This window comes from Octodon degus, unplaced genomic scaffold (assembly GCF_000260255.1).
Source record: "Octodon degus isolate 3935 unplaced genomic scaffold, OctDeg1.0 scaffold00011, whole genome shotgun sequence".
Lineage (NCBI taxonomy): Eukaryota > Metazoa > Chordata > Mammalia > Rodentia > Octodontidae > Octodon > Octodon degus.
Genome location: NW_004524587.1, coordinates 10,689,925 through 10,712,933, shown reverse-complemented (window position 1 = coordinate 10,712,933; position 23,009 = coordinate 10,689,925). Strand labels below are relative to the sequence as shown.

At 48.6% G+C, this 23,009-nt stretch overlaps 1 protein-coding gene and 1 long non-coding RNA gene across 2 annotated transcripts in view; one reads left to right on the top strand and one right to left on the bottom strand.

Annotated features, from left to right (window-relative positions):
• Window positions 1–23,009, top strand: part of Zfhx3 (zinc finger homeobox 3) — a 246,422-nt gene that overhangs the window by 136,868 nt on the left and 86,545 nt on the right. The window contains exon 4 of the mRNA XM_023709185.1: window positions 13,544–13,775. Coding sequence (XP_023564953.1) covers window positions 13,544–13,775 — 232 coding nt within the window. The remainder of the gene's footprint in view (window positions 1–13,543; window positions 13,776–23,009) is intronic.
• LOC111815075 lies at window positions 5,083–16,045 on the bottom strand. The gene is made up of 4 exons (XR_002819880.1): window positions 15,906–16,045; window positions 8,056–8,252; window positions 7,351–7,408; window positions 5,083–5,346 (listed from the first exon to the last, which is right to left on the bottom strand). It is a non-coding gene; the product is annotated as an uncharacterized LOC111815075 (long non-coding RNA).

Genomic DNA, 23,009 nt, shown 5'->3' with positions numbered 1-23,009 from the left:
GAAATCAGTGGGTTTTGGGACTGTTGTTTGTCTGGTGTGAAATTGATGACCCTTGCACCCCAGACTTCTCCTGGGCTTGCCTGTGTCCCTTGACCTATTAGAACAGTGAATTTAGAATTATTAGGAGAGAAAAAAATGGAATTATTAGGAGAGGGTATTTTAGTTAGCATACACTATATGAAGAAAAACCTCCCTGTATTTCACCATTTAAAAATAAGATGCTTGATGTGGTGGTACCTGTCGCTGGGATTACCTGTCGTAATCCCAGCACTTGGGAGGCTGAGGCAGGAAGGGTGCCATGAGTTGGAGGCCGGCATGAGCTACACAGGTAAGTCCAAGGCCAGCCTGGAATACATAGTAGGACCCTGTGTCAGAAAAACAAAGTTACAGGGACTGGTGAGATGGCTCAGTGGTCTAAAACCTACTTAGAACAAGCTTAGCAAAGCACAGGGACCACTGGGGGTTTAAACCCCCAGCACCACATGCCAGCCAGCCCCGCCCCCTGGTGGGCTGAGCTGGCCACACACACACACACACACACACACACACACTCTTAAATAAATAAATAAAATTAAATTAAAAAAGCAAAGTTACAACAACAAAATTAAAAACAGAACAAACATTCTTTAACTGACCAAACCTGTAGTCCCATTGCAGTGGTGGCTCGAGACCAGAACTAACAAGGGCTTCGGCACAGGCTGCTTGGTTGTGTCTGGCAGAGGTACGCCGTCACTGGGTTTAGCCCGCCAGGCAGAAAGGCAGGGAGGCCCGGGCTGGGTGGAGTCTGGGCAGGGGAAGATGCACATGATGGTGTGCAGGGCCCTTCCGGGCAGCTCTGGGGATTTGGACAGAGGAGGGTGGGTCGCCCTGGCAGCTGTTTTTTGGGGAGTGTGAGAACCCAAGGTCGGGCAACAGCAGTTGTCAGCAACAGGCAGTCAGACAGGAGCACAGGAAGCTCTGGGAAAAAATAATATTGTTCATGCACAATGGACATATGTATGTTAAAAAAATAAAAAACGGGCTGGCAAGATAGCTCAGTGGCCTAAGTGCCTGCTTAGGCAAGCGCAGGGACTGGGGTTTGATCCCAGCACCACATGCTGCGCCGGCCCTGCCCCTGGGTATGCTGAGCAGGCAACTGAGGCTGGGTGTGGTGTTGCACACTTGTAATCCCGGCACTGGGCAGGCTGAAATTAGGAGGGTCACCACCGAGTGTGCGCTGCGTAGTGAGACCCTGTACCCAAAAATACAAAACAAAAACACCCTCCCCGTGCTGCCTTGTCAAGGCTGGCAATGAGTAAGCTTGTGTCCATGCATTCCGGGGCGAACTGCCTGGCCCCTAGTCATTCACTCTTCTCTGCACTTTCACACCTTCTGCTGGCTTTGGCTGGGCCTTTCATGGTTGACATTAACATACACTGTTTTTGTCTGTAAAGGTATGGTGGCCTCAGCCAGTGTCCTGACAGCTTGGGTGGATGCCCCTTTGAGACAGCTGTCAGCATGGAGGGACGGAGGCTGCCTTCTCTTCCTGTTGTTTGATGTTCTCCTGTTCTAGATGTTTTCAGTGGCTAGCCAGATGTATCGGCTATTTTCAGTGTTTTGCAGTTGCTTGTCAACTGTTAACCAAAGAGCATGGTATGAAACCTAGATAAAAAGCAAAGCTTTTAACGGAAGAAGTGGAAGAGTAACTAAGTGTGGTAATATGCATGCCCATGATCCCAGCACTCAAGAGGCCGAGGCAAGAGGATCACAAGTTCAAGCCCAGCCTGGACTGTCTCACACGACACTAAATCAGAACAAAGTGAAAGGATGGATGATTGATGATCACTAAGTTGTCCTCTGGCCAGGGAACACTTCAGCTCATTTGGACAGAGGGAGAGAAACTCTTGTGATCCATATACTAAAAAATGCCACCAAGTACAGACATTCCTAGCAAGGTTCTCCTGTCATAAAATCTGACTTGAGCAAGAGTAGGTGCTGGGGAATGTATGCACTGTCTTCACTTGCCAGCCTCCCACCCCAGTCAGCCTGTGTGGAAGCCATGTGACGCATGGGCACCAAGGGATGATTTTGCTGGGCACTGACAGGGGTCACTTTGTGCCGAGGGACTGGGATACGGGGACAGTTTTAGGTCAGATGTGATGGGGGAGCTTCTGGGTGTAGGTGCTGTCAGCCTGCCTCGGGAATGATGTCCGCACAAGCCAGAGGAGTCCAAGCAGGAAGGGGCCCTGAGGCTGAGGGCGGTGGGCCAGTGCCTGTGACCCTCAATGGGAGCACCACAGTCCAAGATGGAAGTGGCTTTGGACTGGATTAGATGGGTTGTGGACAGCAGGCTAGTGACCAGGCATAAAACAGAGCAAGAGAGGACCTTCTCCATTTGTTCAGAGCCTCAGCCAGTGGTTTTTAAGTACCTGCTGTGGCCCAGGAGCTCTGCTAGGTACCGAGGGTAAAAGGACACCACCTGGTCCCATTCTGGGAGGAGCTGCACGTGGTGTGGCGGGGAGCGGGCTGGTTCTCAGTCTCAGGTCATCAGTTCAGTCAGGAGGCTGCTTCTGGAGGGCTGCGGGGGAGAGCCGAGAAGGTCTGGGGGGGCCGCGCCTTTGACCAGTGGGGGGTCTGACCATTCTAGCTGCAAATTTAGTTTCTTCCCCAGAACCAGCTTCAGACTCAGCTCTTGTCACTTCACTTCAGTCACAATGGGAAGTTGATGACTTTCGGAATTTGGTAATCTGACTCACTCGGTCTTTCCCAGTTAATAAAATGGAATTTTCTCATGGGCCTCCATACGCTTTGAGTTTGCACCCTGCAGCGGTTGGCGGTAGGCTATCATAGATGGTTCCTCCTCTGAGCCAAACTTCAGTGAAAATGCAGTTTTCCAGATAGATCCTGGACACTGAACTATTTTGGCTTGAGAAGGAAGCAACTGGGCAACTCTCTAACATCCCAGAAGACCACCCCCTCTGGAAGCCTGCTTTGGCTGCTGTTCGGCTAGGACAGTGGTCACTGGGTGAGCTTATCACAACCACCTGGAAGACTTTTTGGAACCTGAATTTCTGGGCTCCACCCTAGTTTCTACCACACTGGGCAGGGCCTGGGGACTTGGATGATAAGGCATCCTGGGACTGGTGGTGCTGGTGGTACTGGCTGGCCTTTGAAAAGCTCCAGTGTAAGTTAAACATCCCTGGAATAGGAACTTGGGGTTCTTGTTACCCTGTCCTTTAGTGTGGCTCCAGGACTTGGGCAGCACACTCCTTTCCCAGCTTCCACCAGAGCAGGAACAAGTGTAAAGATGCAAGGTGGCCCTAAGGGAGGGGAGCCTTCCTGTTATCCCCACAAGGATTCAGACCCATCTAGTGCCTGTGCACATTGCAGCGGGCTGGGCCCTGACCCTTGGCTCCCCTCAGCCTCAAGGTGGAGCCCTGGGTTCATGCCCAGCTTCAGTAGCCAGCTGACCTGTCTGGACCTCAAAAGGGATCAGCCTTGTCCTCCATCCCACTAGTTTCTGCTCGGGCCCTTCTGTGAGAAGCCTTGCACCCTCAATGTGATCTGGAAATAAGGTTGCTAAGTTTCAGAGACAGCCTGAGGAAGCCAGGGGCACCCAGAGAGTCCCCAGCCCCAGGATGCTCCTGGTCTTTGTGCCCATGGCCATGGGAATGATTAATGGATGTCCTCCACTCTGCCGGACAATTAAGGCAAGCAGGAGAATGAGGGAAACATCTTCAGTTAGACCTAATTTGGCACCATATTGTTTTCTGTTAATCTATTTTGTTTTCTGTCCGTCTGTCCCAAGGGATGGGTGCCTTACTGCTTGCTGAAGCATGCATAACTAATGTCCTCATTAAGCGCTGATCTGTTTATCAGGGCCATGCGAGGAAGCCAGCCTGCCAAACCTAGACCCAAGCTGGGGCTGTTACCTCCCTCTGGGCCTTAGCCCCACCTCATTAAGCTGGTCCGGGCTATTGATTGGGAGCCTGTGTTTGGAAGAGTCTTACTTACTCCATGCATTATCTTGACAGATTGATCAGACCTGATTGAGAACCTCTTAAAGGAACGAACAGCTGTAATGGGAAAGTTGGACTCTGTCATCCGTTAGGATGATTCTGGGAGCAAGAAGAACAAGGCTGACATCTTGGAGCAATTGTATTTACAATTAACATGGCTGAAAACGATTGCCTCTATTGATCCCCCTTCCTGCAATTACAGCCCCATTGTTTACATTCCAGCACTTCAGTTATAAAAAGGAAATTCAATAATTATTGCATTATTTAAAGTTAAAGTGCCACAGAGTTTGCTGGCTGCGCTTGCTGGTTGATTTAACGTTCAGTAAAATCCATGCTGAGCTCTCCATCTTGAGGCCGAACAATATCGGCTTTTAATGAGACTTAAAAAGGGGGGGAAGGAGAGCAAAACTCCATGCACAGGGTGTTTGTCTGGGTTATTTATGGGGGGCGCCCGAAAGCGCAGCTGAGAAAGGAGCCATGTCATCCTTTGCGAAGCCGCGTTCCTCTCGCCATGTGGCTGCCCGCCCCACAGACGGCAGCGTCCTGGCCTCGTGGCTCACGTGTTCTCAAAGAAGCACTTTTCCCTTTGGACCCCTGTTGGTCCCTTGTCCCCCTCCCACAGATGTGACTGTCCTCTCCAACTCTGGGCAAACCCCATGGAGTTTAAGGGTAAAGAGTGAGATGTCAGCTATAGCCAGCACAGTCACTGCAGAAGGCATTTGTTGAGAGTAGGTTTCCCTCCTGTGCCCCTTCTCGCTCTCATTTTCTCTTTCAAGGGAGAAATAAAATAAAATTTAAAAACCAAGTACCGCCTAGGAGGAACAAACCAGCCCTGTGGGCGCCCTGGCACACAGGCTGCCCCTGTCTTCTCCCAAAATGAAGGTGATGAGGGCATTTGTCAGCAAATCATGGGAAGCCAGGAGGAGCCTCTGACTTGGAACCCCAAATCATGCTGTCTGCAGCAATAACCAGAAAGTTTGAGTGCATGGCGGGAACTTTAAAAACCATTTCATTTTTCTCGGATTTGGCTGAAAGTCTTGCGCAGGCACCGTTTCAATAAGACATCTGGACATGTGTGCCCAGCAAGGTGTAGAGCAAGGGGGAAAAGCGATGCCTCGTGCTCTGCCATCAAGAGTCACGCTTCCTGCCACAGCCCGGCGAAATGGTCGACTGCAGGTGTGAAAGGGGAGGCAAAGAAGAATAGAGCCAGTGCTGACTTTTATGAAGTATCTGGAGCAGGCCAGCGGTGGGCAGCTGTTTCCATGTGACTTTTTCAGGAAGGAGGTGAATTCTTATGTGCAGACATTGCATGATTTATCCAGTGCACTTTGGTGGAATCTGAAATACTCTTTGGGAAAAGGCAAGTGCAGAGGTTTTAGGTCTTAGGAGCTTTCTTCGCTCTAGAGGGGTGTCTCCGTGTACTTGTCTTGCGGCTCTTTTCCATGGAGTTGCTTTCCAAGCCACCAAACTGTCTCAGTCTCACCTAGGAGAAAGACAAAAATACACATTCTTGGGCTTCACCAGACCTGTGGAATCAGAGCTCTCCGGGCTTGACAACACATGGTGTAACAAGACCTCCCTTGTGGGGTTCTGAGATGGGCTCAAGTTAGAGACCCACTAAGCTGGCCCACCCATTGCATCAGAGATTGCCATACATGGCATTGGAACCCCTTTTGGAATGACACAACCACATCTGGGCTCACCAGGGTAGGGATACTTTCACAGAGCCAAACATTTGGGTACCGTGTGTGTGTGTGTGTGTGTGTGTGTGTGTGTGTGTGTGTGTGCGCGCGCTCGCGCTCTTGCACTTGCCAGGCAGGTGCTACACTGTTGAGCTGTATTTCCAGCCCTGGGTACATCTTTCAAAGAATTTTCAGGTGTTTCTCTTACAGTTTTAAAAATGGCCTTTTATCTTTCAGAAAAAGGATAGGGCAAGTGTAAACATCTGCGTTTAACAGGTGAAATAATGCACACGCTTGGACTACCAGGCGGGCATTCCCCCCTGGTCTGTGGATCATCACGGGGTTGGATATAAACAAGCAGATCCTTCAGAGTGGATTTGGAGGATCAAGAAGGTTCTCCTCGGCTGGGTGGTCCTCATCTGGGACACTGACAGATGTGGTATAGAACGTGGTCCTTGGTGTCTATCTCCCCATGCCACGGTGGGCAGGGGAATACAGTAAACATTTAATTTTGTGGTAAGAGCGTGGTATTAAGGTTAAGGATACTGGTTCTATGCTAGCAGCAGGACTTTGGGTGAGATACTTAAAATTGCATGTTTTTTGTAAGGAAGAAGTTGGCCTATGTGCTCAGTACTTCCTATTCATGTCTTAATTTCTTTATTTTTTTAATGTATTTGGTACAGGGTCTCACTATGCAGCTCAGACTTGTAGTGATTCTCCTGTTTTCAGCCTCCCCAGCACTGGGATTTCAGGCATGTGCCACCATGCCAGGTCTCGGTGGCTGGGTCAGCTGTGCCCAGAAGCGGGGCCAGTGTGGCATGTGGTGCCAGGGATCAAACCCTGGTCCCTGAGCTTGCCCATGCAGGCGCTGAATCTGCTGAGCTATTTCACCAGCCCTCCATGTCTTAATTTCTATGTAACACCTTTCTTTACTGTCAGTCATGACTTTCTTTTTGGGATCTAGGAAGGATGGGAAATGGTTATAAGGAAGGAAATGTCAAATAAGTGTCCTTCATGGGGGCTCAGATCCATCCCTACCCTTGTAGGCTTACTAATTAGGAAAAAAAAAAAAAAAAAAAAGCAAAGGTAATACTACTAATAGCTTCATTTATGATATAGGATGACCATGTATCTGGTGTTCTGTGTTATAAATTTTGTGAGAATTGCCCCTTGGAATCTTCCCAGCAGTGCTGGAGGTTCTGTTACTGTCCCAGATTTGCCCACAAGGAAATTGAGGCCCAGGACTGTGTGTGACTCGCCTGAGACAGTGCATCCGGTGAGATTCAGAGAGTCCTCTGCCCAGCTGTCTTCCCCCAGGGAGCACGTTAGGCCACCACGATTGCAGCAACTTGACATGGAGTGGGGTGGGTACATGCTAGTGTCTCATGTATAGGACGACCTGTTTTGGTTTAGGGGTTTACATTTGTGAGGGCTGGGAAGCAGCGCTAGGGAAGAAATGCATCTCAGTGAATGGAGAAAGTCACTGTCACTGTCCTGGTGAAGTGGGTCATTTCAGGTCCTGGGAGCTTCAGGTTGCTTCTGGAGGGCGGTCCGCTCCATATTAGCCTTGTCCACCCGCACAGCACATGGGGCTTTGAGCTCTGTGACTCATCCCCATTGGCAGAAACCTGCCCTCTTTATGTGTGGCCCCAGGGAGGACCTGTACATACCTGAGAAACCTCTTCCCCACAGGCAGACAGTGACTCCACGCTTCTTACCAGGGTTTTCCTAACACAGAGATGTGAAATCTGTTATGCTAAAGGTTTGACAGTCCCCACGGGCCCATATTTGTATTTTTGCAGAATAGATCCAGAGCCAAGGCAGGTTCAGGCTAGAGAAGGTTTCGGACTTAGACTATTATTTTCCTTCTAGGATTTAGTGTGTGGCTCAGGGTCACCAGTGTTGTAAGTTTGCCAGTGTCATCCGGATAGAAGTGGTAGTCTCGGCTCTGACCCTGGAGCTCAGGTACTAAGCAGGAAGGAATGTGGCTTGTTGGTGTCAGGAGTCTGGCCTAGAAACCAGAAATAGGGCAGAGCCACCCAAACAGATTGATCTAGGGAGCATTTTTACTTCCTTTGGCTTTTTTTTCTTATAAACCATGGTTCGGGCTTAAATCTTATGGTGTCTGCAGAACTCCTACAGTGAAACAGGACCAAATTAGCATGTGCCAAGGACAAGGGCATGAGTGGATGAAAAGCCAAGATTAAACAGAAAAAAATATATATATTTAGGTTGACCTTTCACACATCTTCTTAAAAATGTGACATTAAATGTGAAACTAACTCAACCTCACTGATTAAAAAATTAACTGCCCTCACCCCTGGTTGCATTGCTATATCTAAAAGGTTTCTTTTTTAGGCATTCAGCGTGAATACCTGGATCTGGGGAGTCTCAGGTTACAGAAGGCCTTTGCCTCATCACTGTCACAGTTTCACAGCAGTGGATTTCAAGGCAAAGCCCAGGGTCCAGTCCTGTCGCTTTCGCCCTCTGGGAGACCTTGGGGCAGTCACATGGTCTCTTTGAGCTTGGGTTCCTCCAAGGATGTGAGGGAAACACTGCCCACCTGAGGTGGCTGTAAGAGGAAAATATAAAAGGTTATGTAGGGGCTGCAGGGTCAATGGTGTGTGTGTGCCTACAATTGTGACAGACTGCCCACTCCTGACTTCCTCAGACCTCCTGCGATATTGGGGAATTCACAAGCTGACTGTGAATTTTCATCTTTCCCTGGCCCCTTTCTTACTAGGTTTGTTGGTAATATTTTGTACCCTCTGCCCAGTGAGTGAGCCTGAGATCTATGACATGCTACACTTGGCAGGCTTTCCCTCCAGCAGAGCACCCTGATAGTGGCTTCTTCTGTTCTGAGACCTCTGGATTTGTGGCCCAAGGAGAATTGCAGGCCATGCTGTCTGCCTTTGCCTAGCTGCCCTTCAGAGCACGACAGCTTTCTCAGAGACCTTCCAGTATATCCCTGTGATTGAGGTAGCCCTAGGTACCCATTTACTGAGGGGACTTCTAGGAATCTGCCTCCCCACATCAAAGCACTTTGCCATTGTCACTTGCTGTCAGAAGATGGCTATGCTGTGATAGCCTAGGAGAGGTTGGGTGTGTGTGTGTTGACGGGAACAGGTGTTACTCCCCAAGGAAGAGACTTTTGAGAATCACAGGTGCGTGTGTGCTCATGTCAGAGTGTGCTTTGTCCACTTCAACTTTAAAGAGGCGGCCGTGTCAAAACCTGATCAATATTTGCATTCCATGCATGAAGAACCAGATGTTAGAAGTTTCCTAGTGTTGGGGAGGAGGAGGGAGCTGGGGCCTCTCCAGATTTATACAAATCGATGTTCTCTGACAGAAGTTGGTTAGTTTTCCTGGGAAACAAGTAACAGGAACACATTTTTTTGATTTTCACGATGAATTATTTTCTAACAAGAACCCTCTTTGACTTTCAGTATTTGGCTGGGGTGAACGAGCCCAACATATTAATGGGGTAGAATCCCATGAAGCCATGCAGCCTGGCCCCTCTTCCTTCCTTTCTGTTTTAATTATTAATTCACTTTTTGCCTCGCTTTACGTGCCAGGCTCGCTGTCAGAATGCCTCTGACTGCAGGAAGGGTTTTTCCTTTTCTGGGTTCTTCCCTGCAAGCCAGGCGGAGAAGGGACATCACAGAGACAGATGTGGAACCTCAGGTGTTTCCTTGTCAGAAGCTCAGAGGGTCATCTTGCAGCTGACTGCCACGAGCGCTTCTGAACTAGCTGTGAAGGGTGAGACAGGTGCAGGCGCACATGGAAGGGCTGGTGTGTTGTAGACACTTAGAACTGAACAGAAACAAATCCCACCTAGTGGGCCCTGGACCCAGCCTCCTGGGGGCCCCTGGGGACTGTGTGCTGCAGAACTAACTGCAGCTGGTTGACATTTTGTTTTGTTTTCTAGCCATACTGCCAATCTGACAGAGGAAAGAGGGAAGAATCACGAACATAAAGAGAAAAAAGTGAAATAGAACCTGCGTCTCCCTCCTCCCGGATGGGAGAGCCTTGTAGAGAGGCGGGACATCAGGGAATTCAGGATTTGTGTGGGAGAAAAATTTCCTGCCTGGCCAAGAGAGCAAGAACTCTGAAAGGAGGCAACTCTGTTATTGAGTATACCACTGGGATTTGTGCTTTGGTGGATTCTTCATATATTACAGTGAATTTAATTAAATACATTGTGATCCCAATTGAGGGTATTCTAATTAGCTGGGTCAGGAAGAAATTATTCTCCCTCCTTCTCCAGATGAAAACATCTCTGCTCTTCTGTAAGGAAGGCGTGCCGTGCCCTTGGCTATCTGACTTGCCTGTGGCATCCTCCCCTGCCTGTCCAGCCCCTGCTGCGGCTTCATGTTAGGCAGCTCTCAGGGCTGGGTTCTGGTGAGCGGAGTGGCCTGTGCCATGCAGGTGGGAGACAGGACTGGCCAGCAGGGTCAAGGGATCCACCTCCTCAGGGTTGGGGACACAGAGCTCAGGCCCCTGCTGCTGTCTGAGGCTGCTTCAGCTTGGACTTCCAAGGAGTATCAAGAGTAGGAATTATCCCACATAAAAAAGCGTCTGTAGACTCAGGTTGTAAGTACAGATTTGGGGTGAGCTGTAATCTTTCTAAAGCAAGTAATTTCTTAGAAACCTGGATAGAGTTTATTCTGGAATTTTTTTAGTGCCTAGGAGAATGAAGTTGGAGGGTAGAACAAGCTTAGAAGTTTGAATTAAGCTTCCCTGTAAGTTGCTAAGTGATGATCTTAATTGTTCCCTGTACCAACATCAGCAATAGAGAACATGGTTGTGTTTTCCTGTTCTCCATGATTTGTAGGGTATGACCATTTCTTTTTCTCAAGTGGCTCTCAAGTGACAGAAGGATGTGCAGCAGTGTAAGAGACTGCATTTACCGATATGAGCTTGAAAGTAGAGTGATTTGGGAATATTCTCATCATGTCAGTTTTTTTTGTTTTTGTTTTTGTTTTGTTTTACTAAAAGCAGGAGTTCCTAGTATGTCCATTTCTTGTTCTTTTTTTCCTTTCTTTTCTTTTTTTTTTTAATGTGGAACCGGGGATTGAACTCAGGCCCTTGTGCTTGCCTGAGAAGCACTTATTCCACTGAGCCATCTCCCCGGCCCCAGTATGTTCATTTCAATCCAGGATTTATACAGCCCTATCACCCACTCTTCTTTGGATTTGAGGACCAGAGACATTTGACATCTCAATTCCCATGCACTTCTTGTTGGCTGCCTTATCCCTCTCTGTTGGCTCAGAGATTGGAAACCCCCGCCATTTGGAATACAACTCTCCTATCCATATTGCGATTTTATTTTTTCAAATTCCATGCCTTATTGCAAGGAAATCCTGTTTCATGGGGGAGTATTGGAGCCTTGGAAGTAAGACCTCAGTGATTGTTGCTCTGATTTCATAGTTTATGACAAAACCAAACTCCTGCGATAAGGGAGCTGTTGCCTTGGACTCGTGGTTATTTTCCCTGTTAGCTTTTATTCTCTCCTTTCAATAGAAACTTCAATACATTTATTCTTTTGGAGGCCCAGAACATTCATTCAGAGGCCCAGAACAACAATTCCCAGCTCCGGCATCTCTCCTGTCCCTCATCCCAGATGAGAACCTGCTTCCCAGGACCAAAGAATTGTCCTGTGGGGCTTTTTCCCTTGCACCGCCTTGTGGAGAAGCAGAGGGACATGTCCTGGGGCAGCCTTGATCTTTCCCTCCCTTTCGCCTTGGCAGAACCCCCTCCTCCCAGGGTGCGGCCTTAGAACACAGTGTATTGGTGAACGTCATCCTCCCCAAGTCTTCCGTAGGGAGTCTTGTCTCTGACAAGGAATGCTAAAGACAAACCATTTAAAAAGCTCAAATTTATTTCAAGAAAAATAACATTTCATTGTCAGTTGCAGCTTCTCTAACGTTTAAGTTCGGGGTCTCAGTGTGAAGGGTTTCTGGTTGTGAAACCCTTCTAGGATAGTTGTTACTTGTAAGGATTTCTTCTGTGTGGTTCCAAGCACTTGTGGGTACTGACTCACCCATCAAGGTGACCGGGATTGTTCTCCCTTGGTGCCTGTGAAGCATTTCGCATCCACACTTGAGGTGGGCACAGTTTCTTGTGGAGCGTGTTAGCCAGTTTGAAGGCCCTATACTCCCTGCGAATTGCTGTGGCACCTAATTGGGATATTCCTGCTGCTTCTGCCAACAAGGGTACATGTACTCTTGGGTTCTCAGGCTCTGTGAGTGCAGGTTGGATGTAAGCATGTGAGTGTGTGAATCTCAGAACAGTGTCATCTGCTAGGAAGGACTTCCAAGGACAGTCTTGCTGGAAGTGCAGGACAATCCAACTGCTCTGGCTTCCCAGCATGAGAGCCTGGGCAGGGGAGATATCCTGGCAGCAGCTGAAACCCTGTGTTAAGCATGAGCAGCGAACGGGTCCTCTGTGGGTCAGAAAGGAGGTGAGGGACTCTCTCCATACTTGGATCACTCCTCAGGCCACACTTGGGTGACTGGAGTTGAGGCTGGGTGGTAAGGGAAAAGGGGGAAGGATAAGATCGCACATCATCCGAGTTCCTTCCTCCAGGAGCATTTTGGGTACTTGGCATGGGGAGGGAAGCCCCGGCTTCTACTTCGCCTTTCCCACTGGCTTGTCACTCTGGCTCTGTCATTTAGGGCTTGTGGCTTTTCCCTGTTTCATGCACAGCCAGTCGAAAAGCTCCTTCCCCTACCCTGGGTCATGTGGAAGACGGAGTGTGTCACTTCTCTGACTGTTAGAAGCCATGGTGCCAGCATCCATCACATTCCTGAGAGGCTCCAAAATGTTGTCAGCTTGCCTTTTGGGTGATCTTTAATTCTCTTAAGCACAGAAGTCTGGGGTCGGCTGACTTTCTGTGACAGCGACCTTTCTCACATCTTAAGCTTTAATCCCGTGGGTGTGTGTGTGCCCACTTCTTGCTGGCTCTTGGGCTTGTGTACTCCAGACCTGGCATTGTGTGTGTTGCACACACAGAGTGTCATTGTGACCATGTGATACACCAGATGACCCGTGATGTTGACCAGTGCTGGGCCAGGTGACTGCAAGCCATCGATAGGGACCTAGTCGGGAGCAATGTGTCTGGCACGTTTTAGTCCGCAGGAAAGTCTGACTTTAGATTCTCCCAGTAGACTGTAAATATAAACACAAAACATTGAGCTGTCCTTCATGTGGCAGGGCTAGATGGTAGCTTTGGCTCTGTGTTGCAGACCCGGGGTGCTTGCTGCACAGGTGAGGTCACCAAAGCAGGGTTGGCTGACTTCGTCTGTAAGGGACTGGAGAAAATTTTAGGCTCTGCGGGCCACACCATCTCTGTCATAGCTGTTCAACTCTGGTGCCTCCAAAGCAGCCATACATTGTACTTAAATCAATGGATGTGGCTGTGTTCCAGTAAAACTTTATTTACGGTACCAGGCAGTGGGTTGGATTTGGCAGAAAGGTTGTAGTTTGCTGACCCCCAATCTAGGCAAAGCAGGACACTTTGGCAAGTGAAAGAAATCTTTAATAATTGTGATACTGGGAGGACTCCATCCCTGAGCAGTGTTACCAGTACTTGGGGAAGGCACCTAGGAATGGACCTTTAGGGGGAGACAAAAATGTAAGTAACTTGTGCCTTGTCTTTGAAGAGCTGCTAGAGAAGGGGTTTGGGGAAACACACCCCTGCAAGGGACCTTATTACTTGTTGCCATCACTTTTAGTTGTTGAAGCATGTCCCCTGGTGTCCTGCCTGCCTGCCTCTTTCCACCACCAGTCAGGGTGGGTTCGTGGCAGTGGTGGGCTTCCAGTGGCTGACGCAGGGTGTGTCCCTCTCCTTTGTCCCTGCAGCACCTGCAGCAGCATGAGAGCGGCGTGGAGGGCGAGAGCTGCTACTACCACTGTGTCCTGTGCAACTACTCCACCAAGGCCAAGCTCAACCTCATCCAGCACGTGCGCTCCATGAAGCACCAGCGCAGTGAGAGCCTGCGCAAGCTGCAGCGGCTGCAGAAAGGCCTTCCGGAAGAGGACGAGGACCTGGGGCAGATCTTCACCATCCGAAAGTGTCCCTCCACTGACCCAGGTGAGGTGTCCGTGGGCATGGTGGGCCAGAGCGGGCGAGGGTGCTGGTCTCCACGAGGCCTCCGAAGGGCTTCTGGTGGAGGAAGCCATGCCTGCCACTGGCCTCCTAGGTGGCCATTGTGTTCTGAAGGTCGTGGTGCCTTTCATTTTGTTTTTGAAGCAGCTTAGTGCTACTCTACTTCAGGGTTGTGCTCAGCCGTAAGGAAGGCCGAAGCCACTACCCAGAAGAGACCACAGGAGAACTTTGGTCTCCTACCTTTGGATGCTTCCAGTACATACTCTGGATTCCACTGTTGTGCATTTTGATCCAGCAGAGTCTGAATTGCCTGCCTTGTTTAGTATTAAGAGGAGACAGTTTGTGGGCTCCACATCTGGCCTGTGAAAGTGGACTTCAGGGAGGATCAAACCTAGAGCTCCTTATAAAAATCTTAATTGCACCTGAGAGAGGTTCTTGTCATTCTGTGAGCCCAGGCTTCTTGCTTCCCACAAAATCTGGATTTTTCTGGTGGAACTCGCCTAGTTTCTCCCTTCCCTTCTGCCATCTCAACTGTGGTCACCTTTTGTCCCTTGCTCCTTTTTTGTTCCCATTTGGAGCTCTTTGATAGGATCACCTCTTCTTTTCTTTGCAGTCTTGGGGTCCCTTCTCTTAACTTGGAAGCAAGCATAAGACAGTTACTTACCACATTAAAAACAGAGTGAAAGCCCCGCCTCTCTCCTCGATTCCCCCTGAAGAATGGTCTGCTTCACTCGTCTCTAGGCCACCCCCAGCCAACTGTGTTCTGCTGTCCCCGAACCACTCCAAGAAAGGTACCAGGGGTCTGGGACCTACCCAGCTCAGGGGCTGTGTGCTGGCCATCGCACTTTCTTCCTGTAGAGTTTGCAAGGGCTTTCTAGTCCCTTCTGGAAGCTCTTTTCCCCTGGCTGCTCGTGCTTGTCTCTCTCCTCTTCCCCTTGACAGTTGTCCATGGCCATTCCAGACTCTGCTCTTCAGCCTGACCCATGCTAGTGACCCTGGGCATCAGGCCTGGTCCTCAGTGCCCAGCCTCTGGAAGCCGTGACCTCCAGGTGTGGCCAGATGCCCGCAGTCAGCTCCCCAGGCATCTTGCTGGTCCCCCACTTGGGGCCCTGAGTCAGGACCCTCGCCGGCAGACCTTGTTTTCCTTCTTGCACGGTGTCTCCTGCCCTGGGAGTTGGGCCTGGAGGCCCCAGCCCTCCGTTCCGTCCCTGCAGCACGTTCGCAGCTGTTGAGGTCCTGTGGCTGGGGGAGGTTTGCATCATAATGCTACCAAACTGTACATTTTGTGATCTCCAGAGGTAAGACGTGTTTATGAATCGTATAAAGAAGGGCGTAACTTTGCCTTCGTCTCATTCTTCAGCGCTTTGAGATACATCTATCGTGACTTACTTTCTTATTTCTCAACAGCTTCTGCACCTCTTTCTTGATTACTTTTGAGTTTTAGATGTCTCGTGGCCTCCCAACCCAGAAGACGAGGGCTTCACGAGCACACTCTTCTGGAAGCTCTCCCTCCACCCCTCACACAGGCCCATGCCCAGGTCACTCACACACACACACACACACACACACACACACACACACCCTTACCCTTGTGCCAACACTTCCTCCCTCCCCACACGCAGCACCCCCTGCAAACATACTCCATAGCATGCAGCGCACCGTCCCCCTCGCCGCCTGTATCTTAATCCCGTATCTCCCAAGCAGCAGGCGTAGCACCCATGCGCACTCCACACGTGCACACCCCACAGATACTTCACATATACCCATCTGCCATGCGCATACCCCAGATACACCGGCCCTGTGGCCCCAAGTACCCATATGCACTTATGTACCTCATGAGCATAATGGAAACTCTCCATCCCTAATACACCAACAGACCCTGCACCTCATGCATGCCTCTGCCTCCCCCACGCTTCCCAACCCCCTCCATACTCTCTTTCCCTCTCCGTCTTCTAATAATTTGGGGCTATATTAGTATTCAGTGTTTTCATTATTATAACTCTATAAATATTAATCACAGCTGAGCCATGTAGAGTTCTATAATTTCATTTACCTTCTTGTACAACTTTTGTTTTCCCTGGTTTTCTGGGTACCTATGATTAATTCATGGCCCACCTCCTTCTGCCAGAGTAGCACTTTCCTAATCTCTGTGCTGTGTGCTGCCGGGTCCTCCATCTGCTTCATTTCCTGCTGGAGGGACCCTGTTCCTCTTGACCCTTGCGAACCTACTGCGCACCAGCTCCTGCCTTCGCTGTGGCTCCCTGCTCCACAAAAGTGAAGCTGCTGCACTCCCAGGGCAGGACACACTGCGGTTTAGGAATTTCCCTCCCCGCTGGGTTAGTTGAAGTTTCCTCTTCTGTCAATGTGTCCTCCTGACAGCCGGTTCGAATTGTCTCTTCAGGAAAGTACTGATGAGGACCAGGATAATTTCTGTCACTTACAGGTCACTTCAAGACTGTCCTTTCCTGTGTTTTCACATGACTGTTCTGGTTAAAATGTAAGTATTTACTTTGCAGCTTCTGCCTGTCCCGTGTGTCTCTGCCACATATCCCTGTGCGAGAATCCCCAGGGGCAGAGTGGGGACAGGCACCCACAGACCCTCCTCTGTCCTCAGAGCCCGAGATTATTGTCCCCACTTTAGTATTTGGCCTCTTCTCTTCTTCGTTATTCTGCTGTTGAGTTATTTCACGGGGGCCTCCCACCTTCTGTGACAGACATGTCTTACAGTTACATGTTTTTTTTTTTTTTTTTTTCTTGTCACTTTTTACTCTTCAGTTAAACTCTGGTCCCTGTCACCCCTCAGTTCTTTCTTTCCCTCTGCTCAGAACTCCTTGGTTTTTAGCGAGGTGCCCCAAACTAGCGCCCAGAGGCCTCCACGCAGGTCCATGGGCTGTGATGAACAGTTCCCCCTTCTATAATGCAGTACTCCTCCTGTTCGTGCAGTCTGTTCTGGAATTGCTGTCCTTCTCCACTGACTTCTGGGTCGCTCTCACTGAATACCTGTGAGCCCCTTTCCCCCAAATATCTGAGCAACCCGAGTGGAGATCTTCCCCTTCCTCTCTGTACTTCCAGGTCCTTTATTGTCTTTGGCGCCCAGTCGCCTCCCTCTACCCGCCCCTCCCACTCATGCCCCATGCACTCTGCTGGCGACAAAGGGACTGATTGTTAGGTAATACTTGCGCTGACATTAACAGGAGCTTGGCTCTGTTTTAGAAATCCCTGTGAGAAAACACATCTTAAAACATATCCTCCCTGTCCCCAGGGATTGGCTCTTAAAAAGTGGAAAGAATGTCTTCAAGAACAGGGACATTGCGAGACTGACATTTAAGATCATCAGCTTCAAATTTGTAAACACAGACTTCGTAAAGTACTCCTGGTTCTCGACACTTTAGCAGAAGGATCAGGACGTGATCCTCCAGCTGCAGGCGTCATTCATGTGGTACTTGAAGCACCGAGAAGCCTTTTGAGTCCCTCGCAGTGCCCTGCCTACTCTGACCCAGCGGCCCTGCTGCCCAAGTTCAACTATGACAACCGTCCTTTTTCTTTTTCTTTTCTGTTGTCCATGTAACTCAAAGTTTTATGTAAAAAACATCCAGAATCCCTTTTCTTTCTTTCTTTTTTTTTTTTCCCCCTTTCAGAGCCCAAGTCTGAGCCTTTGGAAATTATCAAGAGTGGAATGAACTCTGTCCTGTAGAGAACAGAAAGATTTCTCCCAGTTTGTGCCTGTCTTCTCCCAGTCAGCCACTCTCACCACATAGCCCAGCAGCCCATGGAAACCTGTTGGGCTGGAGGAAGGAGTTGAGAGGGAGGGGCTCGTGGAGGTCTCTGGCCTCCAGAACTTTCTGTCTATGGCCAGGATTGATGCTGTTGCCTGAGGTGTGAACTTGAGACCAGAGGGCCCTGCCCTGCACTGGCTGGGGGCCTTGGCTATGTCAGCCTCATGCGAGGCTCTTCTCCCCAGCCTCACTCCACAGAGGACTACACACGATTGGTCTTTCTGTTTTAAAAATGACTTGGACAGGTGGAGGGATAACTCAGTAGTAGAGTGCTTGCCTAGCACACCCACATGGTCCTGGAGTTGGTCCTCAGAAACAAAACACAACATGCCAAAAAGATGGAAACAACTTGGAAAGACACATCTGTGAAGAAAGATGAAGCCCTTGTTTCATCCTCACTTAGCAGTTTTAAATTTCTGCATGGACCTTTTTTTTTGGTCTTTTTGAGAAGGGTCTCCCTATGCAGCTCAGGCTGGCCTTCAGCTCACCTTGTAGCCCCCAGGCTGGCCTCGGACTCGCAAAGATCCTCCTGTGTCAGCCTCTTGAGTGCTGGGATTATAGGCATGCGCCGCCACGCCCGGCTGGATTTTTGATTATTAGTTTGAATATTTTTTTCCAAGAAATGAAATAGCCACTCTGTGGGTCCTGTTCTTTGTGCTCCTTCCCTCCCCACACTCGGGTCTGGGGGCCCATCCTGTGGGCTGCTACAGTAGGTTTTCTCTTTCAGTTGCTGGCGTCAGCTATCTGCTTCCCTTTAGTAGCTAGAAGCTCTAGAAAGGTGGAAAACTCTCATGTAGGTGGGGCATGTGTAGGGTCAGCTCCTCTGTTTGCCTATTAAAAAGGCATCGCCGGCTCTTGGAGGAAATCGTAGTTAATTTCACTTTTTCGTATCCTGGGCTTGGAGAAATACGAGAGACCCTTGGCTTTTTTCTTTTCTCTCCTCCTCCTCCTGTCTTTTTTCTTATTCCTCTTGCCTTACTACTTTTTCTTTCCGGTAGGCACAGATCTCCAAACTTGGCCTAAATATAATTAACCAGGCCCCCTTGAGGGCCTGCTGTGTTCAAGCCTTTTACTAGTTGGGGGACACAGCTGCGGTCTGCTGTCCACTGTAGAGTCACACACTGGCCCATCCCCCAGCCGAGGCCCGAGGGCATCAGACGAAGACTCAGGTTACAGGGTGCAGTTGTTCAGAGCGTGACCATCGTGCATGACACGAAAGCTGGCATCCCCTTTGAGAAGCACATCCTTGGCTTTCAAGGGAGTGAATTTCTGGGGTTAGAGAGGTAGACACAACTTGTCAGGGATGATGTGGTTTTAGTGGCAGCTTTTCCTGAGACATTCCCTGGCTTTGTTCAGTGGATCTTTTCTGTTCACCCGAGTTTCAGGGGGCTTTACTTAACTCAATGTAGCTTAAGAGGATAAGAAAACACACCATTTTCAGCTATTCCACTTGGCTTTGTTTTTATTTTTGAAAGTTGGCAGAAGCTGCCCTCTAAGCACAAAGTACATCTTTTTTTATAAATAGCTAAATTATATGCAATTTCAGTATAATTTTTCTCATAGGACAAAAATATGCTGTGGCCAGTTCTGTAGTTCTGAAGTTTTTTTCCCTGTATGTGAAACTTGCACCGCTCCAAATCTTCTTTTTTACCTCGTGTGTTCTTGGGGAAAGCATGGGGATGAAGTACATGCGACCCGAGAAATTAAATGTGAAAATATCCCCCCAAAATGGGGGTGATTGAAATTTTAAGTATTTATGAAGGAAGAGAGGAAATAAGGTTTTATCTGTTTTACTTTATCTATTTACTATTTCACCAGAATGGTAAATTGATGAGTGCTTTTTATTTATTATTATTATTATTATTTTTTGGCAGAACCGGGGATTGAACTCAGTCCCTTGCGCTTGCCAGGCAAGCACTTATTCTACTGAGCTGTCTCTCCACCTACCCACCCCTGTTTTTTTATGAGTGCTTTTTTAAAATATATGAGTGCTTTTTAGAAAGCTGCTTTGCAGTATAGATATAGAGATCCTTATGTATCCACATGAAAGGGGAACATAGTGTTCCATGAAAAATGGAGTTTATAGAATAACATGCAGCTTGGTTTTTAAAAAATCATTTCTTTTACATCTTTAAGAATGACCACATTGGGCCGGCCAGATAGCTCAGCAGACTGAAGTACCTGCTTAGGCAGAGCGCAGTGGCTGGGGTTCGATCCCCAGTGTGCCATGCTGGCCCTGCGGGGCCTGCAGAGACAGTGATGGAGACTGGACATGGTGGCGTGCGCCTGTAATCCCAGTGCTTGAGAGCCTGAAAACAGGAGAATCACTACGAGTCTGGTTTGTGTAGTGAGACCCTGTAGACTGTGTCCTAAATACAGGAAAAAAAAAATAATAAACCACCTTAACCAAAGAGTTTGTCCTTGGTGTATCCAACTGTTTCATGCCTGGGAATTTATATGGAATCAAAGAGTGTCAGGCATGTGGCAAAATCTCACAAATTGGCAGTACTTTTTTTTTTGTTTGTTTGTTTTAAAATTATTTATTTATTTATTTATTTATTTAGTACAGGATCTCACCACACAGCAGTGATTCTCCTGCCTCAGCTTCCCCAGTGCTGGGATTACAGGCATGCACCACCACACCTGGTTTTGGTTGCTGATAAGGTACAGGGCTAGCACGACATGTGGGTACCAGTGATTGAACCCAGGTCCTTATACTTGCCAGGTAGGCTCTTAGACCACAGAGCTACCTCCCCAGTCCCTGGTAGTACTTCTTTTTTTTTTTTTTCCCCCGGAACCGGGGATTGAACTCAGGCCCTTGTGCTTGCAAGGGAAGCACTTATTCCACTGAGCCATCTCCCCGGCCCTACTACTTCTTGATAGAGATTTTTAGCAAAATGACTAATAGTGTGCCAAGAAGTAAATCTCGACTGTCTTTTGTTCATGGAGGTAGTTTGCCCTTTGCCAGTGTAAAGCCCTTGGTTTGGCTACAGCCTGATCCCTTTGCATTTTGTGTCTACCTAGAGGGGCTGTACGGCTCACAGGGTATATGCCGTCTTGTTTTTCTGTTGGAACAGAGTTCTTGATTTGCCTTAATTAGTCCTCTAACAATCTACAAAGGTCAGTGCCAATTGCCTGCTCATTTACATCTGTAATTGTGGTGGCTTCTGATTGCATATTCCTCATCTCAGTGATTCCTCCAAGTGCGTGCCAGCGAATCCTCCCCTCCCCCTTCTCCAACAGTGTGCACACACACACACTCATGTACACACACACGCACACCAGAGTAGTGTGAAAACTGGAGGTCTGACTCCATGTAGAACCCTTCACAGTGACAGCCCAGCCTTTCCCAGACAGTCAGCATTCTACAGAAAGCCATCTTGGGAAGGCCTTTGCTTTTGAGTTAGGGCTATAATGAAGCCAGAGTCAAGGAAATTGCCTGGACACCAGGCAAGAAATCTGAGGGCCATTATCCAGGAGCCTTGTTGAACTGGGTAATTAAGGGCAATTAAACTTTTCTGCTGGCTCTCTGCGAAATATGCTAATGAGCGGTTCTGTTGAAGGTGGACATTTGTAGAGTGCTGCTTCAGTGTTGCCACATGCTGCGGCCCTGGAAAGGGTTTTCTGGAGAGTATGTGGTGTCACCAGGGTGTTGCCTGGGCCGGGGATCCAGGATCTCAGCTCCCACCTAACCTGTATTTCCTCTGTCTGCTTCAGAGGAGCACAGTGCAGGACGTTGAGCTGTCCTGGCTACAGTAGCCCAAGTTCCAGGGATCCTTCTCACTCTTCATCCTTTTATTCTGTGTTGCCCTTTGCTAGTTGCTTTATTGTTAGGGGATGATCAAAGGTACCCAGGGCTTTGTGTTACTTCAGTGTGTCACTGTGGAGCACCGCTGCATGCTTCCCTGCCAGGTGGCACTGCTCTTAGCCAGGGTTCTGGTGTGGCTTCCGTGCCATCCCCTTGAGTGGTACCACTATGTGTTCCTGTGGCCACTCAGCTCTGGCCATTCTGGGAAACAGCACTGTGGCTGCTCCGTACTGGGGTGGGTGATACCAAGTGACAACAAGAAGAAGGAGAAAGAAAAGGTGCCTTTGGGTGGCTACTGGAGTTGCAGGGGGCTGAACACTGCAGGATCCCCTCTTCAAATATCTGCACATGCCGGAGACCCTAGTTGGCTCATCAGAGACCTGTGACACAGTGCAACCACGAATGGTATGTCATAGCAACTGTTACTTTGTGAAGCCTTTACCTTACAGTATTCCAAGTGCTCTTGGAAAGGGGTATTTAAGAAACCTGAAAGCTTGAAATTTGACCCTAATAGCTAGCTGGTGAGAGGCGTTTTGGTGGCTTGGGAATTGGCGGTTCTGTCCCTGGATTTGTAACTGCTGGTAGCAGGCAGCAGCAGTAGCCGGCCATCTTCCTGTGTCTAGTCACACAAGCAGACCCCACCCATATGGCTCCCCATCCCAGCTTCCAGGCTTAATACTGCCATCATTGCCCTCAATGTATTCTTCAAGAGAAGTCATAATTTGCACTTGGGCATGTCCAAGAATCATCTCTGGGGCGACTTACATCCTGTGTGAAACATGCTCCCGACCTTCGTAGGGGGCCGGGGAGGAAATGGAACATGCCTCTGTCTGCTAACAGAAATAGCTCAAAGGTTTCTTCTCAGACATATAGATGTTAAGGGACCCCCTTCAAACTGTGACCCAATTATAAGAATTATAGTTTCCATTGATTTTTATTTCAAACACTGACTGGCCGTGGAAAGTTTTATGGCCTTGTAAAGCAGTATAAGCTTTGCTTGTATCTTTGTTGGTCCTGGGACTTCCAGGTCTCTTGAAAGCCCCAAAGGAACGTCTGTGGATCTTCTCTTAAAGTTCAGTTCAGTTTCAGTTTCTCTGTCTTACTAGCCAAACTGCCAGTGCTTCAAAATGATATGTAAACCATGGCTATTTCAGTAGGCAGCGTGGGCAACTGGACAATCTGAGTGTTGGGTTGCACAGTGCCACACTCCTCACTGGGAAGCCTCAGAACATGTAGGCCCACCCAAAGTGTGCCGTCTTCCTCGTATACTCTTTGGCTTGAATTTTCAAGAAGTGAAGAGCCAACCAGCCACCGATTTCTGCTAGCCTAGGTGCAGTTCCTTGTCTTTCTTTCTTTCTCTGTTCTTTACATAGTTGGGAAAAACATGTCTCCAAATAGGCATTAAGTGTTGGTTTTGCCATTTGAAATATTTTCCGTTAGCAGTTTTGAGGGGCTTTGAAAAGACTTTGTAAAAATGTGCTTTTCAGAGTGGATGTGAGAGGTCTTTTTTTTTTTTTTTTTATAGTTTTATACCTAAAGACTGTCTTGAGACCTTTTGTGCATATCCTAATAAAAGGAGCTATTTATTGCTTTTTAGAGGTCCTTGACCTCTGTTGTAATTAGAATATTAAAAAT